We start from the raw sequence: 27,709 nt of genomic DNA, 5'->3' as shown, positions 1-27,709 counted from the left end.
CCGCGCCGAGCACGTGACGGACGCGGGGCCGCTGCGGAGGCCCCGTACGGGTCACGTGAGCCGCGGTTCCTCCGGTCACGTGGTGGGCGCGCGGGGCGGCTTTGTGGCCGCCATGTTGTGCGGCCCCGGGCCGGGCCGGGCATGGCGGGCGCCGGCAGCAATTGGCTCTCGGGGGTCAACGTGGTGCTGGTCATGGCTTACGGCAGCCTGGTGAGCGCCGGCGGGACGGGGCGGGGCGGGCTGGAGCCCGTGGAGCTCCCGCGAGGCTGATCGTGGCGCGTCCGTGGAGCTGCCGTGGGCCCGGGCCTGAGGGGGCGAAACGGCTCCCGTGAGATGCGGCCCGGGCTGCCTGTGGGGAGCCCCTCGGAGTCGGGCTCGGGGCTCTCATGGGGTCGGTGGGGCGGGGAGGGGATGTGAGGGGCAGCTCTGTGGAGATGGGGAGGGCGTGAGGCTGACCTGGGTGTCCCAGAGGGCTGAACTGGGAGCTCTGTGCTCGCCGGGGGCGGAGGGGTGGGCACGGGCTGGCTGTGAGACCTCCCCCACAGCGCACCCCTGACCCTCGCCCCGCTGGCGCTCCGCAGGTCTTTGTGCTGCTCTTCATCTTCGTGAAACGCCAGATCATGCGCTTCGCCATGAAGTCCCGCCGCGGCCCCCACGTGCCTGTGGGGCAGCACGCACCCAAGGTGGGTATTCTCCATTCCCTGCACCCATCCGGGCCTGGAGGGACGTGCAGGAGCTGCTGCCTCAGAGTGGTGAGAGGCAGTGGGGAGGGTTTATCTAGGGCTGTTCTTGTCCCTTTGATCCCACAAACAAAGGGAGTGGTGTGTAAACGTTGTTTTGCTGCTGTACAGGATTTAAAGGAAGAGATTGACATTCGACTGTCCAGGGTGCAGGACATCAAGTACGAGCCACGGCTGCTGGCAGAGGATGATGGGCGGCTCCTGCAGCTGGAGACACCAGGTACTGTGCCAGAGTTCTGTCCTGCACTGCTCCCTGACGCCTCTGACTGCTCCTGTTGCTGTCCTGCCACATGAAATGGTGTCTCTTGTCCTGTTTTCCCTTTCCCCACTTCCCTCCAAGGTTTGCAGAGATCTCAGGTTGTGCTTTCTCTTTTCCAGGCTGCTATAACTACCTGTACAGGATGAAGGCACTGGATGCAATCAGGACATCAGGTGAGGGAGCCCAGGGCAAGAGAGGGTGCAGATGGACCCTGAATGAGGGTGCCAGGTGCTCACTGGGGAGGAGAAGTCACTTCTCCCACTTCTCTGCTGCCTTTGTCACAAAAGGAATGACACCCTGCATGCAGGAAGGTTCCTCCTAAGCAAGCACTCTTCTTCTTGGGGCTGCTCAGGCTGTTCTCAGCTTGCCTGAGACAAGCACCTGCATGAGAAACAGCAGCCAAGCCCAACTCCACAACAACAAACAGAAAAAAGGCCCTCAAAACCATGGCATAGGCAGCAGCACAGAAACCAATCAGTGAATCACTGAGAAATGAATCTTTAGGGCCAGAGACACAAAAACCACATTGCTCTGACAGAAAGGAACCCCAGCTGACACACACCTGCCTTTCAATGCAGGTTACTCAGCCCTGATGGGGAAAGGCAAGTTCCTTCACACTCACTGGTGTGAAAGCACACAGAGATGCCACTGTGCCACTGCTGAACTGCTCGGATTCAAAAGTAATGGGAGGGAAATTATTTCTGGCATTTTCTTCTCTTTTCCTTCAAACCTAGGGCCATTCTCACAGCCCACAGAGAGCAGCCTCCCACTGGTGGCTTTAGGGTTGGATGTGCTGGGGCTTGGGGCATGGATATGAATTTATCCAGGCAGTGCTTCCTGACCTGAGGGATGAGCACAAGCATTTTTACCTGTGCCTTTTTCCAGAAATCCCCTTCCAAGCAGAGGCTCGCTACCCAAAGTCTTTAATAGGGAAGAATTTCTGTGCCTACCTGCTGGAGCTGAGGAATTCCAGCTCCTCCTTCAAGGGCATCCACAAGGCCTTGATCGACACCCTGCTGGACGGCTACGAGAGCGCCCGCTATGGCACGGGGGTGAGTGCTGGGGGGCACCGCTGTGCCCACAGGGCATTCCTGTGCCCTGCCCTGCTGCTGGGACTGAGCTCACACGCCCGCTGCAGCTCCATGTTCCGTGGTGTTTTCTGTTTGTGTCCAGGTCTTTGGGAAAACAGAATATCTGAAGTATGAGGAAGCTCTGAATGAACTGGCAAACATGTAAGTGCTGCTGGCCAGATGCAGTGGTGAGTTCCTGGGCCCCTGCAGCCCGTGGGAAGATGTGGACAGAGATGGGTTTAGGGCACAGGTGTCATCTGAGACAGGAGCTGTCTGTGCCCATCTGTCCCTCTGGGGTCACTCCTTCCTTGCAGCCCATCCATTACTGCACTTTGGGTTTGTTCCATGGTCACAGTCACCATTCCTGCTTGTCCTGACCCCCTTGAGTCAGGGACTTGCACAGAACCAGCAGCTTTTGATGCCAAGACCTCAGTGAGTGCTGTGACCGTGTTCACAGGGGTTCTTGGATGAGAGAAGAGATGAGGATCTGACTCCATGTTTCAGAAGGCTGATTTATTATTTTATGATATATATTACATTAAAACTGTACTAAAAGAATAGAAGAAAAGGTTCTCATCAGAAGGTTGGCTAAGAATAGAATAGAGAGGAATGATAACAAAGGTTTGTGGCTTGGACAGAGAGTCTGAGCCAGCTGACTGTGATTGGCCATTAATTAGAAACAACCACATGGGACCAATCCCAGATCCACCTGTTGCATTCCACAGCAGCAGATAACCATTGTTTACATTTCATTCCTGAGGCCTCCCAGCTTCTCAGGAGGAAAAATCCTAAGGACAGGATTTTTCATAAAAGATGTCTGTGACACTGTCATCACAAAAGCAGATTTGCTTCGTGTTGGACAGACAGACAGACACACAGGCTGAGCAGCTGAGCAGTGATGGTGCCTCTTCTCTGCCCACAGCACCAAGGCCCGGGGTGGCAGCAGCCAGAGGCAGCACCAGTCAGCAGTGAAGGACCTCACGCTGTCCCCTGAAGCCTCCAGCCCCACCACCATCCAGGTCACCTACCTTCCTTCCAGCCAGAAGAGCAAACGTGCCAAACACTTCCTGGAGCTGAAGAGTTTCAAGGACAACTACAACACACTGGAGAGCACCCTGTGAGCGTGCAGGGGGCTGGGTTTGCTGCGGGGGTCTGGGCTGCAGTGCAGGCAGCACTGAGAGGAACCGGCTGCACTCTCAGATCTCCCCCTCAGCCCACTCTGGAGGTCATCACTCGAGGAGGGCTCCATTCCAGCTGCTGGAGCTTGGCCCTCACCAGGAGCCCGTTCTGGAGCTGCTGAGCCCATGGGGATCAGCCCCACAGCCTTCTCTGCCACAGGCTTGTGACTCTCCAGCCTTTGAGTCCTGCATTGTCCTGGACCCTGTGAATAAACTCATGAGCTTGAGCTTATTTATAAAGACGTGGATCCCAGCCAGCGCTCCCCTGCGCCCGCCCTTCCCTGCGGCAGCTGGCGGGAGCTGTTTGTCCGTCCTGGCCGTGAGGGTCTTGGGCACTGGAGCCACTTGTCTGTTTTTTCTGAAGGGTGAACACTTTTCCCCATGACGTCGTCGTTCCTGCTGTCAGCCCTTTGTGCCCAGCCTGCCTGTGCTCCTGGATGGGGTAGAAATAGTGCGGTGCCTGTTCTTAGCACCACGGCTGCGCCACCGCTTTGGGCTGAGGTTTCTACTCGTTCTCCTGCACCCAGAGGGCATTTGGGGACGTCTGGAGGGGACAGAGCGGTGTTCAATGTCCCATCTGTTCTGCCAAGGGGGTGTTTGCTCCCACTCTCACCAGCGCCTCGCATGCCAGCGTCTGCCGAGCTCCTGGGGCTCACAGCTCGTGGCCCCCACGTTGAGTCTGCGTCCTGCCAGGCTGAGGGCAGCGCTGGCAGCAGCTCACCCGACCCTGTGGCGTGGGCAGCACAGAGTGGAGGGTGCAGACCTCGGCACTTTTTAATTACTGTTTAATAAAATGACAGTTTAGCTCAAGTAGGATGCGTGCCACTGGCCTCTGACTGCTGGGCCCCTCCCCTCCCCGTATCCCGGCATCCTGGCCTGCGTTAGGAATGGTGTGGCCGGCAGGAGCAGGGAGGTCATTCTTCCCCTGTACTTGGTGCTGGTGAGGCTGCACCTTGAGTGCTGTGTCCAGTTCTGGGCTCCTTTGTTTAGGAAGGATGTTGAGATGCGTGAGGGGCTGGGAACACACAAACCCTGTGAGGAATGTTTGAAGGAACTAGGGTTGTTTAGCCTGGAGAAGAGGAAGCTTGGAGGTGACCTTATTGCTCTCTACACCTTCCTGAAGGGAGGTTGTAGCCAGGTGGGGGTTGGTCTCTGACAGAACCAGAGGACACAGTCTCAAGCTACGTCAGGGAAGGTATAGGTTGGATATTAGGAAGAAATTTTTCACCAAAAGAATAATAAAGTATTGGAATGCTCTTGCCAGGGAGGTGGTAGAATCACCATCTCTGGATGTGTTTATAAAAAGACTGGACATGGCACTTGGTGCTATAGTCTAGGTGAGGTGTTAAGGTGATGATTTTAGAGGTCTCTTCCAACCTCATCATTCTGTGATCCTGTGAAGCTGCTATGAAATAACCAAGACACCATTAATGGTAGGCAGGATGCTGCCATTGGGGCTGTGGTGACTGAGATGCCCTGGCAGTAACTGGCACGCAGTGATGGCAACCAGCATGGCACCATTACAGTAACTGGGAGGCTGTTACAGTAACCAGGGTGCCGTTACTGCCCAGGTGTTCCATCAACTCCCGGCCGTTGCAGGGGCCCTGTGGCGCCGGCCATGGCAGCACCGAGCAGCCAGAGCTCCTCACTGCGGCAGGAAGAGGTCAGACAGGGCAGGGGCTGGGAAAATGGAGGCTGTCCTGGGAGATAGTGGGCTGCAGTGTGCCCTGGTGCAGGTTAAACCCCAGGCCACACAAATGTTGCTCTTTGTTGGCAGGTCCAGGCGAATGGGAATGCTGGAGCAGGGTTCCTGAGGAGGTAGAGCTGGCAGAGCGCCCCAGGGGCTGAATCCCCTGTACTGCTGGGATTCTGTGGGCAATGAGGAGCCCTAGCACAGGGCAGGCTGGGGGGAACATGTCTGCATCCCTGACCTGCCCACCCTGTGTCTCAATAGCGGGCAGGGGGCCAGGGAGAACCCACAGTGCTGGGCATCGTCCCTCGGGGTGCTGCAGTGGATCGTGGAGTCACGGCTGAAGAAGTGTGTGGAGCTGGAGCTGCACCTTGCAGACAGGGAGCAGGCAGTGGTGAGGCTGGGCATTGTTGGGTACAGCTGGGGTCCCCCAGCCCTCTGCTGCCAGGGGTGGTGCCCCCCTTGTCCTGGGGAATGTCTCCCAGCGCTGATGAGCCACTGGGGGTTCAGCACTGCCCCTGTGCCTGGCAGATCCGCCGAGATGCCCTGTGCCAGCTCGTCCTGGATGAGCACCTACAGCACCAGCAGGAGCTGTGCCAGCAGGGAAAAGCCTTCTATGTGGAGCGGCTCTGAGCCTGGCATCTCCCAGCTCCTGACTGAGAATAAAACATGTTGAGCAAGACAGGCTGTGTCTGCTGCATGTGAGGCATGGGACAGCCCAGGGCAGCAGTGGGGGGAAGACACAGCCCAGCACAATTCCTGTGGCTGGGATCCAGACATGTCGCCTGCAACCCTGGCTGCCCTGGATCCTACACACTCCATCTCGCCCATGGCTGTGCCAGGAGATGGCAGCACGGCCAGCATGCCTCACCAGGCTGGGTGCTCCACACAGGTCCCTGTCCCAGCACAGTCCTGCTGCACCGTGCAGTGCTCCTAGCTGTGTGGCACAGCCCTGCAGCAGCAGGGAAAGGAACCTGGCTTGGCTGGGTGCAGTGCTCCCTGTCCCATCCAGGCACCCCAGGATCCCTGTGTGCTCCCCAGCTGGGAGGGCCCTGTCCCCCACCTCCCATCCCTTCTGTGCCTGACCTTGGTGTCTCCCAGCCCCAGGGCCCATCAGTGCCTGCTCTGGCTCTGTTTATTGACAGGGCTGGCGGCTGCTGGGCCAGCACCCCTCCCCACAGCCCTTCATTAGCTCGGCTGTCGGGCTGCATCACATCACCCAGCGCCACACACGCCCCCGGCTCTGGCACTGCTGCTGCCACGTGTGTCCCTGCTGTCCCCACTGCCACCTCATCGTGGCTGAAGCCCCTGACCCCCAAGGCCGGGCTGTGTGCCTGTCTTTCCCATGGCACTCGGGATTCTGGCTGCCCCATGTCCTGTCCCATTGGTCCCTCAAAGCTCCCAGTGCCATTCCTGAGGCTGATGTGTCCCACTGCAGCAAAGCACTGCTGTGGTGTGGGAAGGCCATGCTTGTAGCACTCCATGATATCCCATGTGCCCTTTGTCACTGGGCACCATCATCCTGGTCCCAGCAGCTGCCTCAGTGTGGATTGGGGTCCTGCCTCAGTCACCCAGCATGGATGGAGCCACATCCTCAGCATGGATGATGCAGCAGGGTGACAGGCAGCCCCTTGGAAGAGACACCCCTGTGAGTCCAGCAGCTCCCCAAAGCAAGGGGATGTGAGGCACAACTCCCCCACGTCTATGGGGCTCGTCCTTGGGCAGGGTCATGTGCAGCAGCCCCTTGGTGGCACAGGGCCCACAGGCCAGGGCTGGCCCCCGGTATTGACAGCCCTGCTAATGACAGGGAGTGTCACCAGGGGCAGGAGCAGGCGGCGCGGGGCCATCGACCGCATCGACCGGCAGCAAGGGCGCGGGGGTCCGTGCGGGGGGCAGGGGGACGTCAATGGGTGGTAATTAATGGGAACGAGGCCACGTGTGCGGGGCCAGCGCTGTCGCTGGCCACGTCCCCCTGCTCGGTGCAGCCGAGCGCGGTTATAAACGCGGCCAGGCGACCCCCGAGCCAGAGCGCAGCAGAGTCCCCCGAGCCGGCCCAGGTAAGAGGGTGATGGATGTGGGGTCCCTTTGGCCTCAGCCCTGCCTGCCATGGCATGCTGCTCCATGCCAGTGCATGTCATGGTGTGCCCTGATGTGCCATGCCAGGAGACCAAGCCTGCACTGCCCTGCTCCAGCTTCATCCCGGCCACAGGACGCCTCCTGCTCCAGCACTGCATCCCGAGCAGCCCAGTACCAGCACAGCTGCCCAGCAGGCTCCAGGCACTGAGGTGAGGCTGGGTGCTGCCTCTGCAGTGCCTTTGGGGTTGTCCTGGGGCCCAGTACCAGCACAGGTGCCCAGCAGGCTCCTGGCACTGAGGTGAGGCTGGGTGCTGCCTCTGCAGTGCCTCAGGGGTTGTACCTGGGTACCACTCCCACCCCAGTTCTCAGCATATTCTTCTTTTTCTCTTACAGGCCGCTTAGCTCCAGGTCCTCCCACCTCCGTCTGCCCCTGTCTCTGTCTGATATGTTTGATATTAGGTTGTTTTATTGGAAAACCAACTAAATATCAAACATATTCTTACAGCGCCAGGGAAGCCCAGCACCGACTTGGCCAGATGCTGCCTGTGCCGTGTCTCAGGCAGGGGGACCCTCTGCACCCTGTCCTGCACCCTCTGCTAGTCCCCACTGCCACAATAAAACCTGTCCGCCCATCTCCATGGGATTGAGAGGGGGAGCCCAGAGCCATCCTGGGGGTTGGCGGAGGTTTGGGATGGCAGCGGGGTCAGCGCTTGCCACCTGTCCCCCCGCTCACGCCAGGGATGATGACAAGACAAAGGCCCGTGGCCCTGTGCCCAGCTCTGCCTCCACTGCCCTGGCATGGGGGTGTTATTTATGGGGGTGCAGCCACTGCTCAGGGCCCTGGGTAGGCATTGTCCCCTCCAGTGCCCTGCCCAGGGCACCCAGAGCTGCCACCAGCTCTCTGTCCCCGGGTCCCTGGGTTCTGACCCCTTTAGCCCTCAACATCTATCCCTGGGTGGGAGCAGCAGGTCTCTTCCATGGGAGATCCTAACCTGATTTATGGGGCCAGTGGAACCTCTGGGCCGGCACAGGGAGGCTGTAAATCCCTCAGCTGTGGATGAAGAGCCACCACTTGCCCTGAGAATTCCTCCCTGCACCTGGAGAATCTGCTCCTCCAGCTGCCAGCAGCATCCTCCCCCTTAGCACCAAGCACCACACAGCTGGAACTGGGCTTGGGGCTCAGCAGGCTCCCCCTGAGCTCTGGGGGCAGTTTCTCCTGCTGCTCCCTGCAGAGCCAAACACCCTCAGCCAAGCCCCTGCTCCCAAAATAGTGCCAGGATGATCTTGCCCTTTTCTATGCCGCCCCCAGGCAGGGGTGAATGTCAGCCCAGGGCCACCAAAACATCCTAAGGAGGAGGCAAATGGGGGGTGAGGACTTCGTGCCAGTGCTGCACAGACCCAGTTCAACATCCTGAGGAAGCACTTGGGGCACTAGCCAGGGTGTCCCGTTGCACAGGGGGAGGGGGCACCTGGAACAATGCAGGACCCCCTGTCACAGACCTGCTGCTGCTTTTTATAACGCCCCAGCTGTCCTGGGGAGCCCAAATAAGGCTGTGACCACCCGGGGCCCCCAGGACACACAATGGGTCCCCAGCACAGACTTTTTGGGAAGGTGGGGAGGCGGCTCAGCCCAAGAAAGGCAAAGCCACCGTGCTGGGTAGAGCTGATAAACGGGCAGTGGGGCACAGGCACCACAGCTGCCCTAGGCACCCACTCTGTCTGCATCCCGCTGCCCACTGCTGCCCAACGAGGATGGAGGCCATCAAGAAGAAGATGCAGATGCTGAAGCTGGACAAGGAGAACGCCCTGGACCGGGCAGAGCAGGCAGAGGCTGAGCAGAAGCAGGCGGAGGAGAGGAGCAAGCAGGTAGGGCAGAGAGCCACAGCCCCCAGCCCAGGGATGGTGGGGGGTGCCTGTGCTGGGTTATGCTGAGCCCAGACCCAACAGAGGCTCTGCCTGGGGTATGAGAGCGTGTTTTACTGCACTAAATAGTTTATTTAGTTGACAGCTAAAGTGTGACAGCTGCCACTATCCCCCAGCTCAAGGGCGCTCTGAGGGTGGGACAGCCCTGGGGTGTGGGAATGGGGCAGAGCTGGCCCAAAAGAAGGGGCAGGAGGGATGCCATGGGGCAGAGCTGAGCCTGGGATGGGGTAGGCAGGGCTCTCTCGGGGTGCAGGGGTTCAGAGTGGTGCCCACCCGTGGTGACACCGCTGTCCTTCCAGCTGGAGGATGAGCTAGCTGCCATGCAGAAGAAGCTAAAGGGGACAGAGGATGAACTGGACAAATACTCGGAGGCCCTGAAGGACGCCCAGGAGAAGCTGGAGCTGGCAGAGAAGAAGGCGGCGGACGTATGTATGGGGTGCAGGTGGAAGCTGAGTGCTGCCTTGTCCCCCTTCCTGGTGGGACTGCAGCCCTTCCCTATGCCCCGGGGACACAGGAAGGTCCCTGTCCGGCTCAGTGTGCTCCCGGTAAAACCGTGTAGGTGCCTTCGAGCAGAGCATGGCCCTGTGAAGGACAACTGCGGAGGGCAGAGCTGGGCAGTGGGTGCGGGATGCGGGGTCCACGTGTCCCCGGGAAACTCTGAGTCACGGCTGGGGGTGGTGGAGCCGAGCTCCGGGAAGGAGAAGGAGGAGGGGAGAGCCCTCATCCCCCTGCAGGCGGGGGCTCATGGGCAGCGTGAGCACTGCACAGCCCGGCTATTGTTGTCCGCTGTTTCCAGGAAAACAATGGTGCGAGCGGTGCAGGGTTTCAGCCGGCGGTGGCATCGAGACAGGCATGAGGCACCGCTCGTCACCTGTCAGGACCTGGCAGTCCTTGAGAGGCCGGGATGCCTCAGGCTCCGGTGTCAGAGCCTCGCAGCCCGGCTCTGGTGCAGAGAAGGCAGGAGCCGTCCGTGCTCGTGGGGAAATGCCTGATCCCAGCACGGCGCCTGGGCTGCTCTCGCTGGGAGCTCCGGAGCCCTGGAGCTTTGCTGCGGGTCCCTGTGGGCAGCCCTGCCCTGGGACTAGCTTGTGTCGAGAGCAGCATTGCAGAGCTCTTCCCACCCTCACACCCTTCTTGCCCCCCCTTTGTCCTTGTTGGCATTTTCCCTGCTGTCACCACATCCCCACTTGGATCCTCTCTGTTCATCCGGAGCCCCTTTTCCTGGCTGCTGCCCCCAGGATGGCCCATGGGGGTCCCCCACTTTCCTCCTGGCGTCTGGGAAGCGGAGAGATTTTGCATCCTGGAGCAGTGAAAGGGCAGAGCTGCCTCCCGGGTGCTTCCAGCTCAACAGAACCTTTGGATTCCCAGCTCACCCCTGGAAACATGCCATGCCATACTGTGCCATGCCAGGCAAACGCTCCTGCCTGGCTGCCGAGGGTTTCCGGCAGCAGCCCGGAGCCTTTCCCTTCTATCCACACACTCGAAGCATTGACAAACAGGGGAACGAGAGGGGGGAATGAGAGCAATAACAGGGCTCGGTGATGCGTTTATTGAGCTCTTTGGGAGCTCCATGACCCTCACGCCACGGAGGAACACTGCTCCCAGCTCTGATCTTCGCAGCGTTATCCTCCTGACACGGGAGGGTGCTCAGCTCGGGATCTCACACATGGAAGCGGAGCGGGAGCCTGGCGGCCGCAGCCCAGCCCCGGCAGGGAGGAAGGAGCGAAACGTGCTGCAGGGCTGTGGGCTCCGGGCCCCGCGGGCTCCGGGGGCTCCCGGAGCTGCCCGTGGCGGGGCCGTGCCCGAACCAGCCCCGGGGCTGAGGGCAGTCCGACCGGGGCGGGTGTGAGGGGGTTCCGTGGGGCAGGGCCCGTGTGGGCTCGCGTGGATGCTCCGGGCCCGGTGAGGCCGTGCCTGCTCCCCGTGACACACGAGGCCACTCCCGGTGCCCTCACGCCCGTATCGGGCGGGTCCCGCTGGACCCAGGTGCCCGTGGGGCACACCCCGGTGTTCCCCCCGGCCTGGTACCGGTGTCCCGTTCCCGCCGGTGCCGATGTGTGTCCCCTGCCCCGGGGCTGAGGGCAGTCCGACCGGGGTGTGAGGGGGTTCCGTGGGGCAGGGCCCGTGTGGATCCTCCGGGCCCTGTGAGGCCGTGCCTGCTCCCCGTGACACACGAGGCACTCCCGGTGCCCTCACGTCCATATCGGGCGGGTCCCGCTGGACCCAGGTGCCCGTGGGGCACATCCTGTGTTCCTTTCTGGCCCGGTGCCGCCGGTGCCGATGTGTATCCCCCACCCGGTGGCCCCGTTCCCGCCGGTGCCAATGAGTGTCCCCCGCCCGGTGATGGTGCCCCGTTCCCGCCCGGTGCCAATGAGTGTCCCCGCCCGGTGCCGGTCCCGGTGCCTCCACCCGGTGACGGTGCCCCGTTCCCGCCGGTGCCGATGTGTGTCCCCCGCCCGGTGCCCCCATTCCCGCCGGTGCCACTGAGTGCCCCCGGTCCGGTGCCGGTCCCGGCGCCCCGGCCCCGCCCCGGGCGCGGCGGCCGCTCCTCATCTCCCCGGTAACGCGCCCGCGGGGCGGGGCGGAAGTGACGTCACTTCCGTCCGGCCGTTCCGGGCGCGGTCCCGGTGTCTGGGGGTGGCGGGGCTGGAGCGGAGGCACCGAGCATGGCCGGGGCCACCACTATCGAGGCGGTCAAGCGCAAGATCCAGGTGCTGCAGCAGCAGGCGGACGATGCGGAGGAGCGGGCGGAGCGGCTGCAGCGGGAGGTGGAAGCCGAGCGCCGCAACCGCGAGCAGGTACCGCCGGCGCCGCCGCCGCGCGGGGGCAGAGCCGGGCGGGCGGCGCGCCCGGGGCCGGGGGTCGCTCCGAGCCGCGGGGATGCCGGTCCGGCCCGAAGGGTCCGCCGGGAGCGGCGCTCTCGCTCTGTATCCGTGGCTCCCCCTGGGACCCGCCCGTGGCGCTGAGCGGACACCGGGACCGGGGAGGGGGGCCTGGCGTTGTTTCGCTGTTCCCGGTGTCCCGGGACGGACGGCAGCGGCGGAGGAGCCGGCCGGGGGGAGGAGGGCGAGGCCCCGGCCATCTTGTGCGGCCCCGAGCCCGGAGCTGCGCGGGTAAGATGGAAGGAAGGAGCGGGTTCCCTCGGCTCCCTGCCGAGCCCCGCATCCCGCCCGGCCCGGTCAGCGGGGCTCCCTCACACCGGTACCGGCGGGGGAGAGCAGGGTGGGAGCGCCTCCAAGGGAGGAGGGAGCGGCGACAGCAGGATCTGTGCTGGCAGCGCTGTGCTCACCGCCGGAAAGGCGGGACAGGGGCGAGGTGGCACGGGCAGGACCCCCAGGTGACACGGGCGGGACCTCGAGGTGATCGCCTTCCCTGGGGCTGGAACATAGGCAAAGCTGGTGGCGTTTTGGGGACAGGGGCGAGGTGACCACGGGCAGGACCTCGAGGTGACAGGGGCAGGACCTCGAGTGGCTGCCTTCCTTGGGCTGGGACACAGGCAAAGCTGGTGGCATTTTGGGGACAGGGATGAAGTGGCACGGGCAGGACCTTGAGTGGCCGCCTTCCTTGGGCTGGGACACAGGCAAAGCTGGTGGCGTTTTGGGGACAGGAATGAGGTGACACAGGGCAGGTCCTTGCTGGAATCTAAGCATGACTCTCGTTGGGTTTGCAGTGATTTTGCTGCGTTTGATGTGAAGCTGAGTGTCCCCACGAGTGCTGGAGTTCTGTCTGTGACAGAGCTGTGGCACTGCCAGGGATGGGTCAGGCTCTGCTGCCCAGATCCATGGCAGAAGCTGCTGCCACTCCCAGGCCTCAGCTGGCTCTTTCTTTGCAGCCACATAAGGAATTCTCCTTGCACTAGCAGCATTGTCACAGGCACAGGCGTATTTTTCCCAGCTCCCTGAGCCTCCTTCGGGGGAGAGAACCAGTGCTCCCAGTATGGTGCCCAGGACTTGCCTGGCCACGGGTCCTGGGGAGTCTTCTTGACTCTCTTGGGACAGCACTGGTGAATTCTGAAGGCCTGGATGAGCTTCTCCTTTGATTTGCTGAGCTCCAGGTGCTCCTTGCTCAGGGCTGCCTTTGTGAAAGAAGCATGGAATAACAGAAATGTGCCCCTTGTACCAGGGGGGTCTGAAAGGGCCACCTGGAAGTGTCACCCTGTGCTCTGGGGAAGCCTGACAGTTTCATCTGTATCTCGAGTGCAGGAGCTGTAAGGGCCCTGCTGCAGCAGGGGAGAGGCACTTCCTCAAAATGCAGGGTGGTTTTTGGGTGGTTTTTGAACACTGCCTGCAGGAAGTAGGGCTGAGTGGTGCAGTTCAAAGGGTCAAGAAGTGGAGAAGGAAGGAGGAGGTCCTCAGCAGCTGGTAGCCCCTTTAATAGGGCCAAGATTCAGTCAGGCAATCTCCTTCCTGGTTCTGTTTAAGGTATTGCTGTGCTCCTCTTCGAGCAGTTCACTTCCCCTTTCAGCAGGGTGGGTGCTGGCTCTGGGCACCACAGGGGTGTGGGCTGATCCAGAGCTGGGTGTACCTGCATGGGAGCTCCTCTGTGCCCTCCCAGCCTGGCCTTGGAACCTGCCAGGGGAGCCTCAGTGGGGGAAGAGCTCGGGGAGCCCCTCTGGGAGCTGGGTGCAAGCAGTGTGGGACCCCAGTGTAACACTGGTGCCTTTCATCACTCTGCTCCTCCTCCTCGGCACGGTGTGGCTGGGAGGGTGCTTTGTTATGTGCAGCTGGGGTATTTCTGTTTGTCTGCCATGTGCCTGTGCTGGGGTTTCTGCAGATCACAGAGCTGCCCTGGAATGGCTGCTCTCCTGCCTGCCTGCCTTTGTAATCCTGTTGGGGAGCAGGATTCTGGATTTCCAGGGGGATGTCAGAGTTCCTAAAGCATCTGGGCTCCCCTGGGCTTTGGCTGGAGTGGATGTGGCTGCAAGCAGGGGCCTCACAGGCAATCAGGCCATGCCCCCAGGGTCCCAAAAAGATTGCAGTGAGTCTCCAGTTGACTGTTTAGTCTGGGTCTGATCCAGAGGAGGAGTGCCACGGAAGGGATTTTCATCCTTGGCCTTGAGGTGCTTTGTTTTCAGCAGCACTGAAGGGCAGTTCCTGTCCTCTGTATCTGCCCTGGCTGTGTTCTGACTCAACGCTGGAGCGAGCCACAGGGTGATGGCAGTGCTCTATTGCCTTACAGGGTGATGGCAGTGCTGTGTTACCACACGAGTGATGAACTGAGCTCTCTGACCATGGTCTGTGCTCCCCACCACAGCACAGCGCTGTGGGGGCTGCCTTGTACCTTGTGGCCTCTGTGGAGGCTGACTAGGACATGGATTGCAGTGCTTGGGGAATGGGATGGCCCCTGATCTGTGCCAGTTCCTTAAAGCCCCAGCCACATTTCTGGCAAATGTCTGCATGCTCTCAGCAGTTTCACCAGCTCCCAATGTGTGTGAGTGATCCAGGGCAGCTCTTGCTGGGGAACAGCCTCCTCAACCTGTCTCAAGGCTTTTGCTCCTTCCCTGGATTTGCTGGGAGGAAGGAATCCTCAAGCACTGCAGGCTCTCTGTGGGGCTGTGGGCTCTGCAGCAACAAGCCCTGGGTCTGGGCAGCACCCTGTGAGCAGCCCAGCTTGGCAGCAGCACCCAGCACAGCTTGGCACATCCCTGGACAGCTTGGCACATCCCTGGACATGTTAATCCTTCTCACCTTGCTGCTCAGAGGGTTTGCCCCAAGCAATGCCCATGTCCAGATCACAGCAGTAAGCTGACTCTCTGCTAAGTGGCAGCTGTCAGCACACTCTGGTGTGGTGGATAAACAGGGCTGTGATGAATGAATGGCCTGGCAGGATCCTGGCAGCTGCAGAGGCAGCACTTGGTGTAAATCATCTCCTTGGTGTTTGTGGCCTGAACTCAGAGCAGTGCAGGCTGGCAGCGGGAAGCCTGCAGAGCTGAGTGTGCTGCTCACCTCTGGGAGAGTGGCTGAAGCACCCTGGGTTTGCTTTGGGTTCCTGAGTGCTGCTGCTGCCCCCGTGGCAGATCTCAGCTGCCAAACCTGCCCGGGCTCAGTGCCCCCCTCTGCTCCCTGCAGGCTGAGGCTGAGGTGGCATCTTTGAATCGCCGGATCCAGCTGGTGGAGGAGGAGTTGGACCGAGCTCAGGAGCGCCTTGCCACAGCTCTGCAGAAGCTGGAAGAGGCAGAGAAGGCAGCAGATGAGAGTGAAAGGTGAGCAAGGACTCCTGCTTGCACTGTGTCAGACACTGAGGGTCTGGTGCCATCAGCTTTTTGGGCTTCCCAACTTTTGGTGCCATGAACTTTTTGGGGGAAGAGATCCCACACCAAGGCTTGAGGGAGTCAGTGCCTGCTTAGGCAGAGCAGCTAAACCAGTGTTGATGAACCTGAGGCTGCTGATGGCCTTGATTGTCCTGGAACTTGAGGCTGGGGAGTGAGGAAGTGCCACCATGCATCCCCTCTTCCAAAAGAGGAGAAATACATGGGTTCAGGGACACCACTGCCTTGTAAAGGTGGCTGTGGGTGGGGCAGCCTCTCTGCCAGCATCCTCCCTAACTGGCAGATGTCCCCTGACCTGTGATTCAGAGGGGAGTGGCCCACTTCCAGCTGTCTGATGTGCTTCCTCCTGCACACACCGTGAGCAGCCTGCCCCAGCTGCTGGCCTGCCACAGAGAGACTTGGCTCTTCCTTCATTCCAGATGGGGAAGTGCTTGACTTGGCTGGGAGTCCCTAAGAAAGCTGGGCTTGTTCTCAGCAGCACTGCACTCCCCTTGGCCTGGGAACCCAGTGATCTGCTGGGGGAATGTTCCACAGAACAGTTAATTCCAAGCCATTGAGGTGGCTGTATTCACATTAGCCCAGAGGCCTCTGCATTCAGAGGAATCGTGGTTTATTGAGAAGCACTGTGCTTCCAGGGACTGCTGTTAATGCTCTGCAACTCATTGCACTGCTGCCTTGTCCAAGATTGTTTCACACATCTCCCCTCCTTGTGCTTGCTTTTGGGCAGAGGCATGAAAGTCATTGAAAACAGAGCTCTGAAGGATGAGGAGAAGATGGAACTGCAGGAGATCCAGCTCAAGGAAGCCAAGCACATTGCAGAGGAGGCAGACAGGAAGTATGAGGAGGTGAGACCCTTGGGTGCTCTGTACAACTGACCTGGGCCAGGAGACTTGAATCCTCCTCCTGCTGACACCAAATCTGGCTCTCAGCAGAGCCTCATCAGTGCTCTGCCTGGCCAAAAGCTTCCCACAGCTGCAGTGGCTCCTGCAGGCATTCCTCCCTTCACTCTGCAGAGCCTGCAAGCACAAAACTCCTCCTTGCTCTTGACTCTGGTTGTCCTTTCCAGGTTGCTCGGAAGCTGGTGATCATTGAGGGGGATCTGGAGCGCACTGAGGAGAGAGCTGAGCTCGCAGAGTCGTGAGTAGTCTGCTTGCATGTACCTGCCAGGTCTGCCTCTGCATGGGCACTAACACTGCATTGCTAACCTTGTTACACAAGGCCTGAAGCACAGGGTGGGTGTAGGGCTGCAAAGGAAAGCAGTGAAAGCACTTCCCTCCAAGAAACAGGATTAGTTCCACCTAGGACACGGAGTTTGTGATGTGATTTGCCTTGGGTGGAGACACTCTGGGCCTTTGCATGGAGTCACTCCCTAGTTATGGAGGCTGCAGAGCCTTCCTGTGCTCAGCAATCACAGCACTGCTTTGTGTGTGCAGTCACAAGATGGTTCACAGTGCTTGTACTGAAGTGGCAGAGGCCTCCTGGGCCATATTTGGCAGCCAAGGGCAGCTGTGGCTGAGGCTGCTCTCTGGGCCTCTCCAAGGATTTGCAGTAATACCACCACACCACTACAGCTTCTGCACTGCTGAGCAGAAATCTGGGCTTCCTCTGCTCAAAGCAGAGACACAAATCCTGGTGTTTGGGCTCCTTTCATGTGTTCAGGTGCTTTAGCTGATCCTTGAGGAGCTGGTCAGGGCCTTTCTGTGCTCTGGGCCTTGTCTAACACAGTTGGTGTGGATGCAGCAGCAGCAGCACCGTGCTTCCCGCCCAGATGTGCATGTTGTGACCATGACTTTTTTGTGTTTCCCTTCCCCACCCTTTTTGGCTCTGTGGTGGTGTGGTTCTGGTGCTCCTTTTGACCTTGCCCCCACCTGGCTTGTGCCCCTGTGTGACCGTCACTAACAGTCATTGCCGGGAGCTGCAGGAGCAGATCAGAGTGATGGACCAGAACTTGAAGTGTCTGTCTGTTGCCGAAGAAAAGGTACTAACCTTTCCCTTCTTGAACCATTAAACCAAAAACTCATGTGGTCTCCTCACTATGCTCCTCCCCTCAGCTTAACTGCGTCTCTCTCTCGCTCTCTCCTGGAACATTCTGTCTTCTCTGCCCATAAATGTCCCTTTTTCAGTGGTGGTGGCTGTCCTTCTGTCCATCAGAACAGCTTCCCTCCATACAGCACACTAAAAGTGAAGCTTCTCCTTGGAGACTCCAAGTCTGGCAGAAACCTGTGTCCACATCTCACTGCTCAGCTCTGTGCCCCGTGCATGTGCTGGCAGAATATTCCAAACATGAGCTCAGAGGCAAAAAGGGAACTTGCTTTCTGCACAGGTGCCTCAAAGCAGGGTCCTGTCCAGTCTGATCTCAGACAGTCTCCTAAAGAACTTCCTGATCTTCCCTGCACGTGGATTCACTTCTTGTCTCCTGTCTTTCCCTCCCACTTCTTCTTTTCCTTTTTTTTCTCCCCTTTCCTTACAAAACCCCACAGTAAATGTTCCGAGCTGGAGGAGGAGCTGAAGAATGTCACCAACAATCTCAAGTCTCTTGAGGCTCAGGCTGAGAAGGTAGGGCTGCCTGTCCCAGGGCCAGAAACATTGCTGTTGTGCTAGGAGGGTAAACACAGAGCACCCACTGAGGTGGAAATGATTCAACTGCAGTCTTTAGCAAGCCAGGAGCACTGTGCTTGCTCTGCTGGGAGGGCTGAGGTATTTATTTCATTGGAGGGCTTGGAAACTGGGGTGGGGGAAGCCTGGCTGCCCTTCCCTGCCTTGTGGCAGACTCAATCAGCCAGGATGTTTAAGCTGCTAAAATGTTAAGATGAGAATTTTTCTGCATCCAAGTTTGTGTTCCATGCATGGTGTGAGACTTGCCACCTGCCCCAGTCCTGTTGGGCTTGGGTGAGGATGTGAACAACTCCCAGGTGGAAGGTTTCTGTGGTCATGTGTGCTGCAGTGAGGAGTTGATGCTGCCCTCTGTAGTTGTGGGCTCTCTGGAGAGGGAGGTATCTGGGGCTGCTGACTGCTGACTCCTTTTCCACAGTACTCTCAAAAAGAGGATAAATATGAAGAAGAGATCAAGATTCTGACTGATAAACTCAAAGAGGTGAGTGACCATGTCTGGATGGCCCAGCAGGGTGAGCTTGACTGGGAAGAGATGCAAAGTCCATGTCCTTGGACTGGTCCCTTTCCTGTTGCACTCACTGGTTTATTTCTGTCTGGCAGGCAGAGACCCGTGCTGAGTTTGCTGAACGCTCTGTAGCCAAGCTGGAGAAGACCATTGATGATCTGGAAGGTACATTCTGGGGATAGGAAACCAAGCAATGGGTGTTGAGTGAGAAGCTGAGGAGGGCTGTGTCTCAGGTAGCTGCTGTGCTCCTCGTTGCTTGGAGCATTATCCCACTTGGCCTCCAAGGTGGGGCTTGGCAAGAGCCCTGCTCTGAAAACAGTTCCCCTGTGCTGCAGCAGCTCTCAAGCTCTTGATCCAGACACCTGGCCTTATCTAGATAGCTTCTGTATGTTGGTAGCGATGTCCTCAGGATTGTAACCAGATCCCTGTGCCCCAGCTTAATCCAATTCTTGTAGGAGTGGCATAGGAAAGAAACACTTGTAAGAATTGTCACAATAACATACTTGTGTGCAGAGCATCATGCACGTGCTGGCTGCTGTAGATGGGGTCTTGCAGGAGTCAGTGAGTCTGAAACAGCCCCCATGAAGCCTCAGACTGCCCAGTGTGAGTCCTGAACCAAGGTTAAATCCCCAGCAGTTCAGCCCACGGGGTAATCAGCCTGTGCCAAGGGTGGGTTCCTTTCCTCCTCCCATTCCTTCACACAATCCTTCAGGAACACTCCTGAGCCCAGCCACTGCAGAACCTTGCCCCAAGCCACAGGAGGAGAAGGTTTCAGCTGCCTCCCTTAAATCTGGGAGTGTGGCCAGATTCTTTTGTGGATTGCTGTGGCTGGAGTGGTGGTGCTGGTAAACCAAAACCCTTACAGGTCTCCTACTTTGACCACAGGTGTGCCTTTGTGGTCTTTTAGTGCCAGCTCTTGGAGATACAAAGCACTATCCTGCTGTCTGGAGTCACTCTGGAGGTTTATTATCTAGAAATAGCAATGGTGTCAGCTGAACTGTTCCAGAACTGCAGCCAAGCAGCAATCTGAGCCACCTCATGGTGCAGGACAAGCTTTTATTTGGAACTGCAAAAAGTCCTCCAAATCCCTGCATGCTCCCCTTGAAACCTGTTGATTGAGAGTTGGCTCTGGTCTACAGCCTTGCTGCTGAGGTGACCTAGTTCATGACAAATGACAAAGTTCCCCAGGCTCTGTGAGGCTCTTAACAGCATGCCCAGCTGTACTGCAGCCCAGCTGCCAGAGCTGGAGCTGTCTGTGCCAGCTCTGCAGGGCTAGAGATGTGTCAGCACAGTCCCAGGCCCACCCCTCCCTGCAGGCAGAGAGCTGCCTGTCTGCTCCATTATCTGATGGAGAGCACTGGTGTGGCCAGTCTGCTCCCCCACCTCACTGCATCCTGCAGCATTGGAGTTTCCTCTGATGCCCAGCTCCATGACATGACTGACTGCTCCCAAGCCAGTCTTTGCATTGAGACACAGGTGAGAACAAAGCACCTCAATTATCAGTGCTCTCCTTAGGTGTAACAAGCTTCTCCCTAAGTGGATGGAGTTGCCTTTCCCTGCTGCTCCTCCTGACACTGGTTCCTGCTGACCTAGCTGGACAGCTTGTTTTTACAAGCTGATGTGGTTGAGTGCTTGGCTCTGCTGCCCTTGGAGCTGGATTGTAATCCTGGAAGGCACTTGTGGGTCACTTGGGTCCTCAGGCTGCTGGAACCCTCCTGTTCATTGTTGGGGATGAGCACAGAGCCGTGATGGCTCCACATCTAACTTCATTTTCTTCAGTTCATGTACACCAGTGTGCCTTTCCCACCCCGGAGTGTTGGAAGAACTCTTTGCCTTCCCTCATTGTTTTCCTTTTGTTCTCCTCCTAAACCTCTTCTAGATGAGCTCTATGCCCAGAAACTGAAGTACAAAGCAATTAGTGAGGAACTGGACCACGCCCTGAATGACATGACTTCCATGTAAATATGAGCTGGCTCTCGCTTCAGCAGCCTGGACTGCCAGTGCTTGCTTGGTTTGCTGTGGTTTCTGTAGTTGGAGAATTATCCAGGTTACTTCTACAGATCTGCCCAAGGAGCCCCAGCATGCCATCCTCTAACTCTAGGTCCTGGTGGTCTGCATGTGTAACCAAGTGCTGTGCTGGCCTGAAAGGGTTCTGACTTAAATTTGAGCGCAATTCCCATTTCCACTGGGAAGGGCTTTCTCAGGAGATGTGGCTTTGTCATCTGCTGGAGCCACTGGGCCACGGTCTCAGGATTCCTTCTGAAAGAGGCTGTGGATAGTGCTCAGGTGGATTCCTTAGGAATTGCCACAATAGGCTTGAGATGGGCCAGATCATGAACTGATCTGTGGAAGTAGCTGAACTTGTGTGTTTCTGCAACTTTGCTCCTTAGCTTTGTTCAGATCTGCAGTGGGTGCTGCTAACAACTGCTCCATGTGGTCCTTGCACTAACCCAGGAGAGGCCAGGTCCTCACCCCACAGAGAAGAGCCTTAACACGAGTGTCCCAACGTTCCCTAAGCAGAGTTTGCTGTGCACAAACACCGAGGCTTTCCTTAAAATTAGTGTCTCCTTCTGTCTCACACAGATAAGTTCTTGTGGTTCCAAACTCCACTTTGGATTTGTCTCTCTGCTTGGTGGCTTGTTCTGCATCTGCACCCGGCATTCACGCTCTCTTCATCTCACTCTGAATTCCAGTTACTGTGCACAGGGCATCCCTGGGAATGGGTGCTGTACAGACACAGAGGCAGCAGCCCCCCAGTTCTGCTGCACTTGCTCCCAAACAAAGCTCCCTCTGTGTGACCTGATGTGCCAGACACAGCCTGCTCTGAGGGGCTGCCCTTTCTGTGCTGGGGCAGCGGGGAGGATGTTGTTCTCATCTGCATATCTTGTGTGGAGCCATAAAAAGCTCTTTTTGTATTTCTCTTGCCTCTTGCTCGAGCATGATGTCACCTTTTTTAAGGAAAACAGTTCCTGTATAAATGGCTGTTGCTTTGGAGAAATGGGTTTCTAGTGACCACTTGCTGCTTTAGAGTAACTGTCTCAGCATTGCCTTCAAACTGGAGTCACTCTCAGTGGAGCACAGACCTCACTTGCACGCTGGATTTTTCTTTGAGGTGTGTCCCTGGCTCCCAGATGTGATGGCAGCTTTGCAGACAGGGCCTGTGGGGTCAAACTGGGGGCTGGGGGTTGCAGCAGGAGGCCCTGGAGCTGTGCCTGACTGAAGACACTCCTCATTCCTGCCTGCTTTGGAGTGCTCACCAGCACTGGTTGCCAAGCACTGGTTTGCAGTGGGAGGTCACACACCTGATAGTCGTTAGCCAGGGTTTGGAAGCCAATAAATACTGTGTGAGCTCTGGCTGGTCTCACTGGGGCACAACTGCGTGTGAGGTGCTGCCTGTGCCAAGGGGAAGGATGTGTGGCCTCTTGCTTCAGGAATGAGAAGGCACTGCAGCAGGGCTGTGAGCATCTGAGCCAGGGAATCTTTTGCAGAGCCCTTCCCTCCCCACACAGGGGCTGGGGCCTGTAGGATCCTTCTAGAAGTGTGGCATGGAGCTTCCCACAGAGCACTGGCACTGGGCTGTGAGTGCCTGCTGTGTGTCACTGCTGGAGCTGTTGCTGGTTGATGTGGTATGATAAACACTGCTCACAAAACAGTGTGTGCTGCCTCATGGTGGTTGGTCAAATACTTTTTCCTTTCTGGATCTGTTCATCTGCCCCAGTGCCCGAAGAGCCCTCCGTGAGCAGAGTTCTGGTGACATGGCACACTTCCCGTGGCTTCCTCAGGTTTGTGCCCTTCTGCTCTCCACGTGCCAGCACTGGCACTCAGGATAATCCAGGCACTCACCTGCCCCAGCCTGTCCCACTCTGCATTGGTGGCAGGTGGGGAAGGGAGGGAGCATTCAAGGGATCTCAAAGTGGGGGATGTTGGACTGTGCCCCATGAGCACAAAGCAGGAACCCAGAGCTCTTCAGTAACCCCACTGCAGCTGAGATGAGGATCTGGATCCTGTGGGAGGGCAGGGCTTCTGTAAATGTGAAGGTTTCCAGTCCAGTGGACACCATCATTGTCTGTCAGTATCAAAGGGAGGGTGTCAGAGGAGGGACCAGGTTCTGCTCAGTGGTGCCCAGCAGTAGGATAGGCAGCACATGGAAACTGATGCCCAGAAGTCCCACCTGAACATGAGGAACAATTTATTCCCTGTGTTGGTAACTGAGCCCTGAGCAGATTGCCCAGATACCGTGTGAAGTCTCCCTCATTTGAGATATTCCAGAATAATTGGACACAATCCTGTGCCAAATGCTCTGGGGTGACCCTGCTTGAGCAGGGAGGTTGGACCAGGCCCACAGAGGTCCCTTCCAACCTCACCCCTTGTGTGGTTGTCAGTGCTGGGAGGTGGCAGCTCACACCTCACAGGGAGGTCTGGTTGCACCCTGATTGTTGCTGTGGGGAGCTGCTGCCTCTGCTCTGCTCGCTGCTGTTCCCAGGAATGTTATCTAAGCCTGGGCTGTGGCACTTTCCCCACTCACCCAGAAGGAATCCCAGACTCTGGGTGGTGGATGGGGATGTGGGTGGGTGATGCAATGGTTACCCTGGGAGGTTTTGGAGGCATCTGACTGGTCTGGCTGGATTGCTGGGCCTGTGCAGGCTGGTTCCTGGCAGCTGTGCTGTGCTGTGGGAGTGCTGCAAACTCAGGTTAACTGACCAGGAGGGGCAGCTCCTGGGGCTCCCCACGTCCTGGGGCTGCCCTGGGGGTGGGCAGGGAAAGGAGCAGCCCAAACATGGTGTGGCTGCTGCAGACCTGGGCAGGTGTTCCCTGTGCAGAAGCTGTTCCTGAAGTGTGGGAAGTTCAGTCATGCTAAACACTCCAGTCTGCTGCCTTGTGTGGGTGAATCATGAGCTCCCTGCACACAAGCAGGAATGTTTGCTTGGAAGCTGGGAGCTGTTGCACCAAGTTCTGCTGAGCACAGTTCACTCTCAGCCTCTGCCAATGGAGAGACTCAGGACCAGCCTGGATCTCTCAGATCTGGGGACAGACATTGGGGCTGCTCAGAGCACCATGGAGCCAGAGTCCCCCACAGCAGCAACAGCAGCTGTTGTGCAAGGCATGGGCCAGGATGTACCCACAACTTCCCTCAGCTTCCCCATTGTGGTAGGTCAGAAATCATTGGCTTCTCTGCCTGTGCTTCCTTTGGTGGCTTTAAAGAAGGGACAATCAATCAGCATTACTGCCCTCTCCTGCAGAGTGAGGTGCAGTTAGAGGGTTCTGAGAGCTGAGAGTGAAGCTGAAGTTGAGCTTTCCCCTCTGTGTGCAGGTGGGACTGAGCTGAGACTCTGGGGAGGGTGATGTGCTTTGGCTGCTCCATGTAAACCATTCCACTTTCTGGAATTTTACCCAGCTAGGTCTTGTTCAAGAGTAAAATATTCTGAGATTGAAAGCAATGAGGAATGGTGTAGGTCCCCTTCAGGGGGTGCCTGTCAGTCTTGCACTGAGAATGACACAGGAACAGGCAGGAGGCAGGATTGTAGAAAGAGCAAAGAAGGTTTTATTCAAGAGAACCACGTGGTTTAAATAGAGAGATAGGACAGATTCTGTTTGATTGGCTAACTAACAAAAACATCTTCCTCACACACTGTCTTTGAGAAGAACAGAAAGATGAAGTAGAAAAACACCACCTGCAGATTGTTTATACTTAACAAGTTATCACATCCTTATAAACTCCCTAAAAATTCTCACAAGCCACTGTGAGAAACACTGTTTGTGTCTCTCTGTCTGTCCCATGGCATCCACAGGTGCCTGAGAGTCTTAGGACCTCACAGTACAAAGATTAGACGGAAGGCCAAGGCCAAGGCTGTGCTCTGGGCTCACTCTCCAGCAGAGGCATCACACTGGTGTCACTGCAGGTGGTGCTGATCACTTCTGCCAGGCTGGAAGATGATGTTTAAAGTTTTTTTTTCCTGCCTGGAATTCCCCAAAGTGCAGGAATTGGAGCTGTCAGGCTGGGAGGACTCTGCTGTGCAAATGAGCAGGAGGGATGCTGAATGTGTTCTCTGTAGTCGCTGGTTGTGGCAGGGCATTGCCACCCAGCCCTGGGAAGTGACAGATGTGCAAAGGGACCAAGCATGATGATGAGCATGAGTGTGGCTGCTGGAACCTCTGTGGGGCTCTGAGGACAGGGACTGCAAAGGCAATGGCAGATTGTGCCCTGCTCATGGAGCTGCTCTGGGGCAGATGTAAAACGGGGCTCTGTGCTCCAAAGTCCCTCTGTCCTGTACCTGCACAGTTGCTGCCTCCAGTCCTAGCTGGGTTCTTAGTGTGGCACCAGGCATGTTCTCAGAGGAGGGTCCTCCAGGCCAGGGATGTTTTCATTCTCAGTTCTTCTGGTGTGCCTGTCCTGCTGTTCACACCCTGTCATTCCCACTGCAGTGAGGTGTGGCTCCCTCTGGAAGATGGTTCTGGTACAGCTGTGGCAGGAGTAATTTCTGCAGTGTGCTCCACAGGCTTCAAGCACATCCCACATCTCTGTCCTTGCTGGGGCCCTGCCTGCAGGCTCCTCTTCTGGTGTCTCTTCTTCCTTTCTTTGCCTTTGCACCTCTTGGGCAGCATGTTCACTTCTGCCCACATTTGGCTTCCTCTGATCTTCCTGAGCTGAAGCACAAGTTAGAGAAAGGCAAACCTTTGGGAATAGCTGGCTGTCCTCAGAAGCACACACTGTGGAGACAGCTTGTTTGATGTGCTCCTCCTGGTGCTCTACTAACCCTCCCTTTCTCTCTTTTTCTCTCTTCCTCTTGTTTCCCTCATCCTGTCGCTGCTGCAGAGCGCCTGTACAGCCAGCTTGAGAAAAACCGCCTGCTCTCTAACGAGCTGAAGTTAATGCTGCATGATCTGTGTGACTGAGAAGGGGCCCACTAATCCCATTAACAGCTCATTGCCACCACCACTGCTGTGGACCACACTGAAATCTGATCATTAACACTGGCAGGCCTGCCAGTTTTATGCAATTGCTGCTTTTTAATGAGGCACTTGGATTTATCCTGTAATTTATTTAAGCTTTTTTTAATATATAAAGGTAACTTCTATTCTTGGTGAAGTCACCCCCAGACTTGGCTGTGTTTTAGCCAGTCTTGTTTGCTTGTCCAGGGGGTCCTGCCTGGCTCCTCCATGGAACCAGAATTGCTGCACCCCCAAATGAGGTTGGGCTGAAGTTAGACTTATGTCTGCTTGAAGCTGCCTGTCAAGTGCTACAACCTAATTTACTGTTAGCTGAATGACTGTGGGATTTCCTGGTGCATGGAATGATGGCTTCTACCAATAAAGGACTGACCTTGTGGTCTGTGAGACACTGCACACCTGTAGTATGTTCCTATTTAGGGGATCCTGAGAAGTTTTGGGGGCAGCAGTAATTTCCCAGGCCTGACCCCAGTGCAGCTGGAATGGGCTGGGAAAGCTCACAGACGTCTTGACAGCCAAAATGCACAGCCTGAAGCTGTGTCCTGGGTGCCTGCAGGGAGTATTGAAATGCTGCTGCTGTTGCTCATGCTCGAGGAGGGCTGTTCTCTCTCTGTGCAGTTTCTGGCCCTGGGGAGGTTGGGAGTGGCTTTGGCAATCTGCCTGTACCTAAAGGACATTTTTCCACAGCCTGTCTGCCCAGTGTCCCAGCGTGTGGATGTCTCCAGTGATATGGGTGGGCTCACCTTTGGAATAAAGCCTACTTAGAGCACTAGCTGCTGATCTGCTCTCCTCCTGGCTTAAGGAACATGTGAGAATCGACTGCACAGCTGCCTGCAGTGTTGGGCAGGGTGCAGCTCCCTCACTGCTCACTCTGCCTTGGGGCTGGTGGTCTGCTCCCTGCTGCTGCCCTGTGCTGAGGGGAAGGGGGGCACAACCAGCTGGAGTTCCAGGGGTGTTTTTGCTCTTGGGTGCCTTGCTGGGCCACTGTGTGTGTGTCAGCTGTGGAGGTGTGGAAGCCCTGGGAGGAGCTGGCTGCACTCAGAGACGCCTGCATGTGAAACACTGCCCAGAGCTCTGGCTAAAGGTGCACCGTGGCCATTGTGGGAGCACCAGCAGTGTGAGAGGCGAGGGCTACACTGAGCCAGGTAACCTCAAAAGCTTCCAGCTGCACCCAGCCAGGCACTCCAGCCCCAGGATCGCTGCAGCTGCGTGGGGAAGGGGCTGGCACAAGCTTTCTTTGGCAAAGGACTCTCCCTTCCTTGTCTCTTTGTAACTCTGGACTCTTGTTCTTGGCAGATAAACTGAAATCCACCAAAGAGGAGCATCTCTGCACGCAAAGAATGCTGGACCAGACCCTGCTAGACCTGAATGAGATGTAAAGGATCCCTGCCACTGCCTGTGCCATGCGGTGCCAGCCCAGCTGCTGCTGCCCTCTAACCCTGGCACCAGAGTTTACTTTCTGTTGCCAACCTGACCAAACACAAATCTCCTTAGTTCCAGGGTTAAAGGCCACCAGGTTGGGCAGAGCTTCAAACAGCATCATTAAGGGAAGTAAACAATGCAATAATGTTTGGAGAGCATGTTTGAGATGTACACATTTTGTAACTACCTTTTTTTGTAGCGACCATTACAAACATTCCAAATAACGTGTGAGGCTGGTGAGCTACACTTCAGAGCTCTTGGCTTTAGAATTTGGTATTAATCTTCTGTGAATTGGCTCTGGGCCACCCTGCTTTGGCAGGGCAGGAAACAGATATGATGGTTCTGGCTGTGAGTCAGAGTAGCCGGGCTGGGGTGACAGCCTGTTGAGAGAACTTCCTTTTCCAGGAGCTGTTTGCCAAAAGCACAGTTCAGTTTTCAGCTTTAAGGTAGCTCTATGTTGGAAAGGAACAACTTGGGTGAAAGGTGTCCTTTTTTGGGGGTTGTTTTCTTTTTTTCTTAAGCCAAGCCAGTCATCTGAACAATTGAACCTTCACAGGGATTGTGTCCCTTCCCCTCCACACCTGAAGGGCTTAGAGAAGCCACTGTCCCTGTAACCCATTGCTACCCTGGAGCTGACTTTGCCTTCACTAAGTGCTGATGCACCAAGCTTCACTGCTCATCACTGGGTTACACTTAACAACTTTAGTACAACAGCCTTGTGTCCTTGGAGAAGTGTTTTTGCCTACCTGGAGGGAGGGAGCCAAGCCTTCCCTCCTGCCCAGGACTGCTCTTATTGTCTTAATTGATTCCAAGCCATCTCTGTGTGCATTGCTGATGTGTTGTGTTGTGAGGTGTGAGTGTGGCACTGCCATGCTCGCAGTAACTTGTGGTTGGAGCATGCTGCCTGGTTGTAGCAGTTTTTGGGGCCAATCTGGAGACAAAAAAACATATCCAGTGTTTTGATACTAAATTGAAAAATTGTGTTACTGTCTTTTGAAATAAAAACTGATCCCTCCA

General features: G+C 57.0%; 2 protein-coding genes across 3 annotated transcripts; both read left to right on the top strand.

Annotated features, from left to right (window-relative positions):
* Positions 1–57: 57 nt before the first annotated feature.
* Positions 58–4,057, top strand: C28H1orf43 (chromosome 28 C1orf43 homolog). 2 transcript variants are annotated; one of them, XM_059490085.1, is made up of 7 exons: positions 58–210; positions 582–683; positions 852–960; positions 1,119–1,172; positions 1,885–2,051; positions 2,173–2,231; positions 2,992–4,057. In XM_059490085.1, the coding sequence occupies exons 1-7, from the start codon at positions 142–144 to the stop codon at positions 3,188–3,190; spliced, it is 759 nt and encodes a 252-aa protein (XP_059346068.1). In that variant the 5' UTR covers positions 58–141; the 3' UTR covers positions 3,191–4,057. The 2 variants fall into 2 exon arrangements, with proteins under 2 accessions (XP_059346068.1, XP_059346070.1); XM_059490087.1 differs by having other exon boundaries at positions 2,173–2,257; positions 2,992–3,080.
* A 4,538-nt stretch (positions 4,058–8,595) lies between these two features.
* TPM3 (tropomyosin 3) lies at positions 8,596–27,709 on the top strand. The gene is given in 13 exon segments (XM_059490517.1): positions 8,596–8,752; positions 8,755–8,879; positions 9,236–9,361; positions 15,005–15,138; positions 15,932–16,049; positions 16,271–16,341; positions 17,685–17,760; positions 18,236–18,298; positions 18,418–18,487; positions 20,202–20,280; positions 22,041–22,104; positions 25,958–26,078; positions 26,567–27,709. Coding segments are annotated over 12 exon segments (1,161 nt in total). The 3' UTR covers positions 26,036–26,078; positions 26,567–27,709.

This window comes from Ammospiza nelsoni, chromosome 28 (genome assembly GCF_027579445.1).
Source record: "Ammospiza nelsoni isolate bAmmNel1 chromosome 28, bAmmNel1.pri, whole genome shotgun sequence".
NCBI classification, from domain to species: domain Eukaryota; kingdom Metazoa; phylum Chordata; class Aves; order Passeriformes; family Passerellidae; genus Ammospiza; species Ammospiza nelsoni.
The sequence above is the reverse complement of the archived record's forward strand: the minus strand, read 5'-3'. Positions and strand labels throughout refer to the sequence as shown.

Coding starts and splice junctions, on each gene's coding strand:
- C28H1orf43 (XM_059490085.1), top strand. CDS start 142: ATGGCGGGCGCCGGCAGCAATTGGCTCTCGGGGGTCAACGTGGTGCTG. Junction 961..1,118: donor CCTGCAGCTGGAGACACCAG/GTACTGTGCCAG, acceptor TCTCTTTTCCAG/GCTGCTATAACTACCTGTAC. Junction 2,052..2,172: donor GCGCCCGCTATGGCACGGGG/GTGAGTGCTGGG, acceptor GTTTGTGTCCAG/GTCTTTGGGAAAACAGAATA.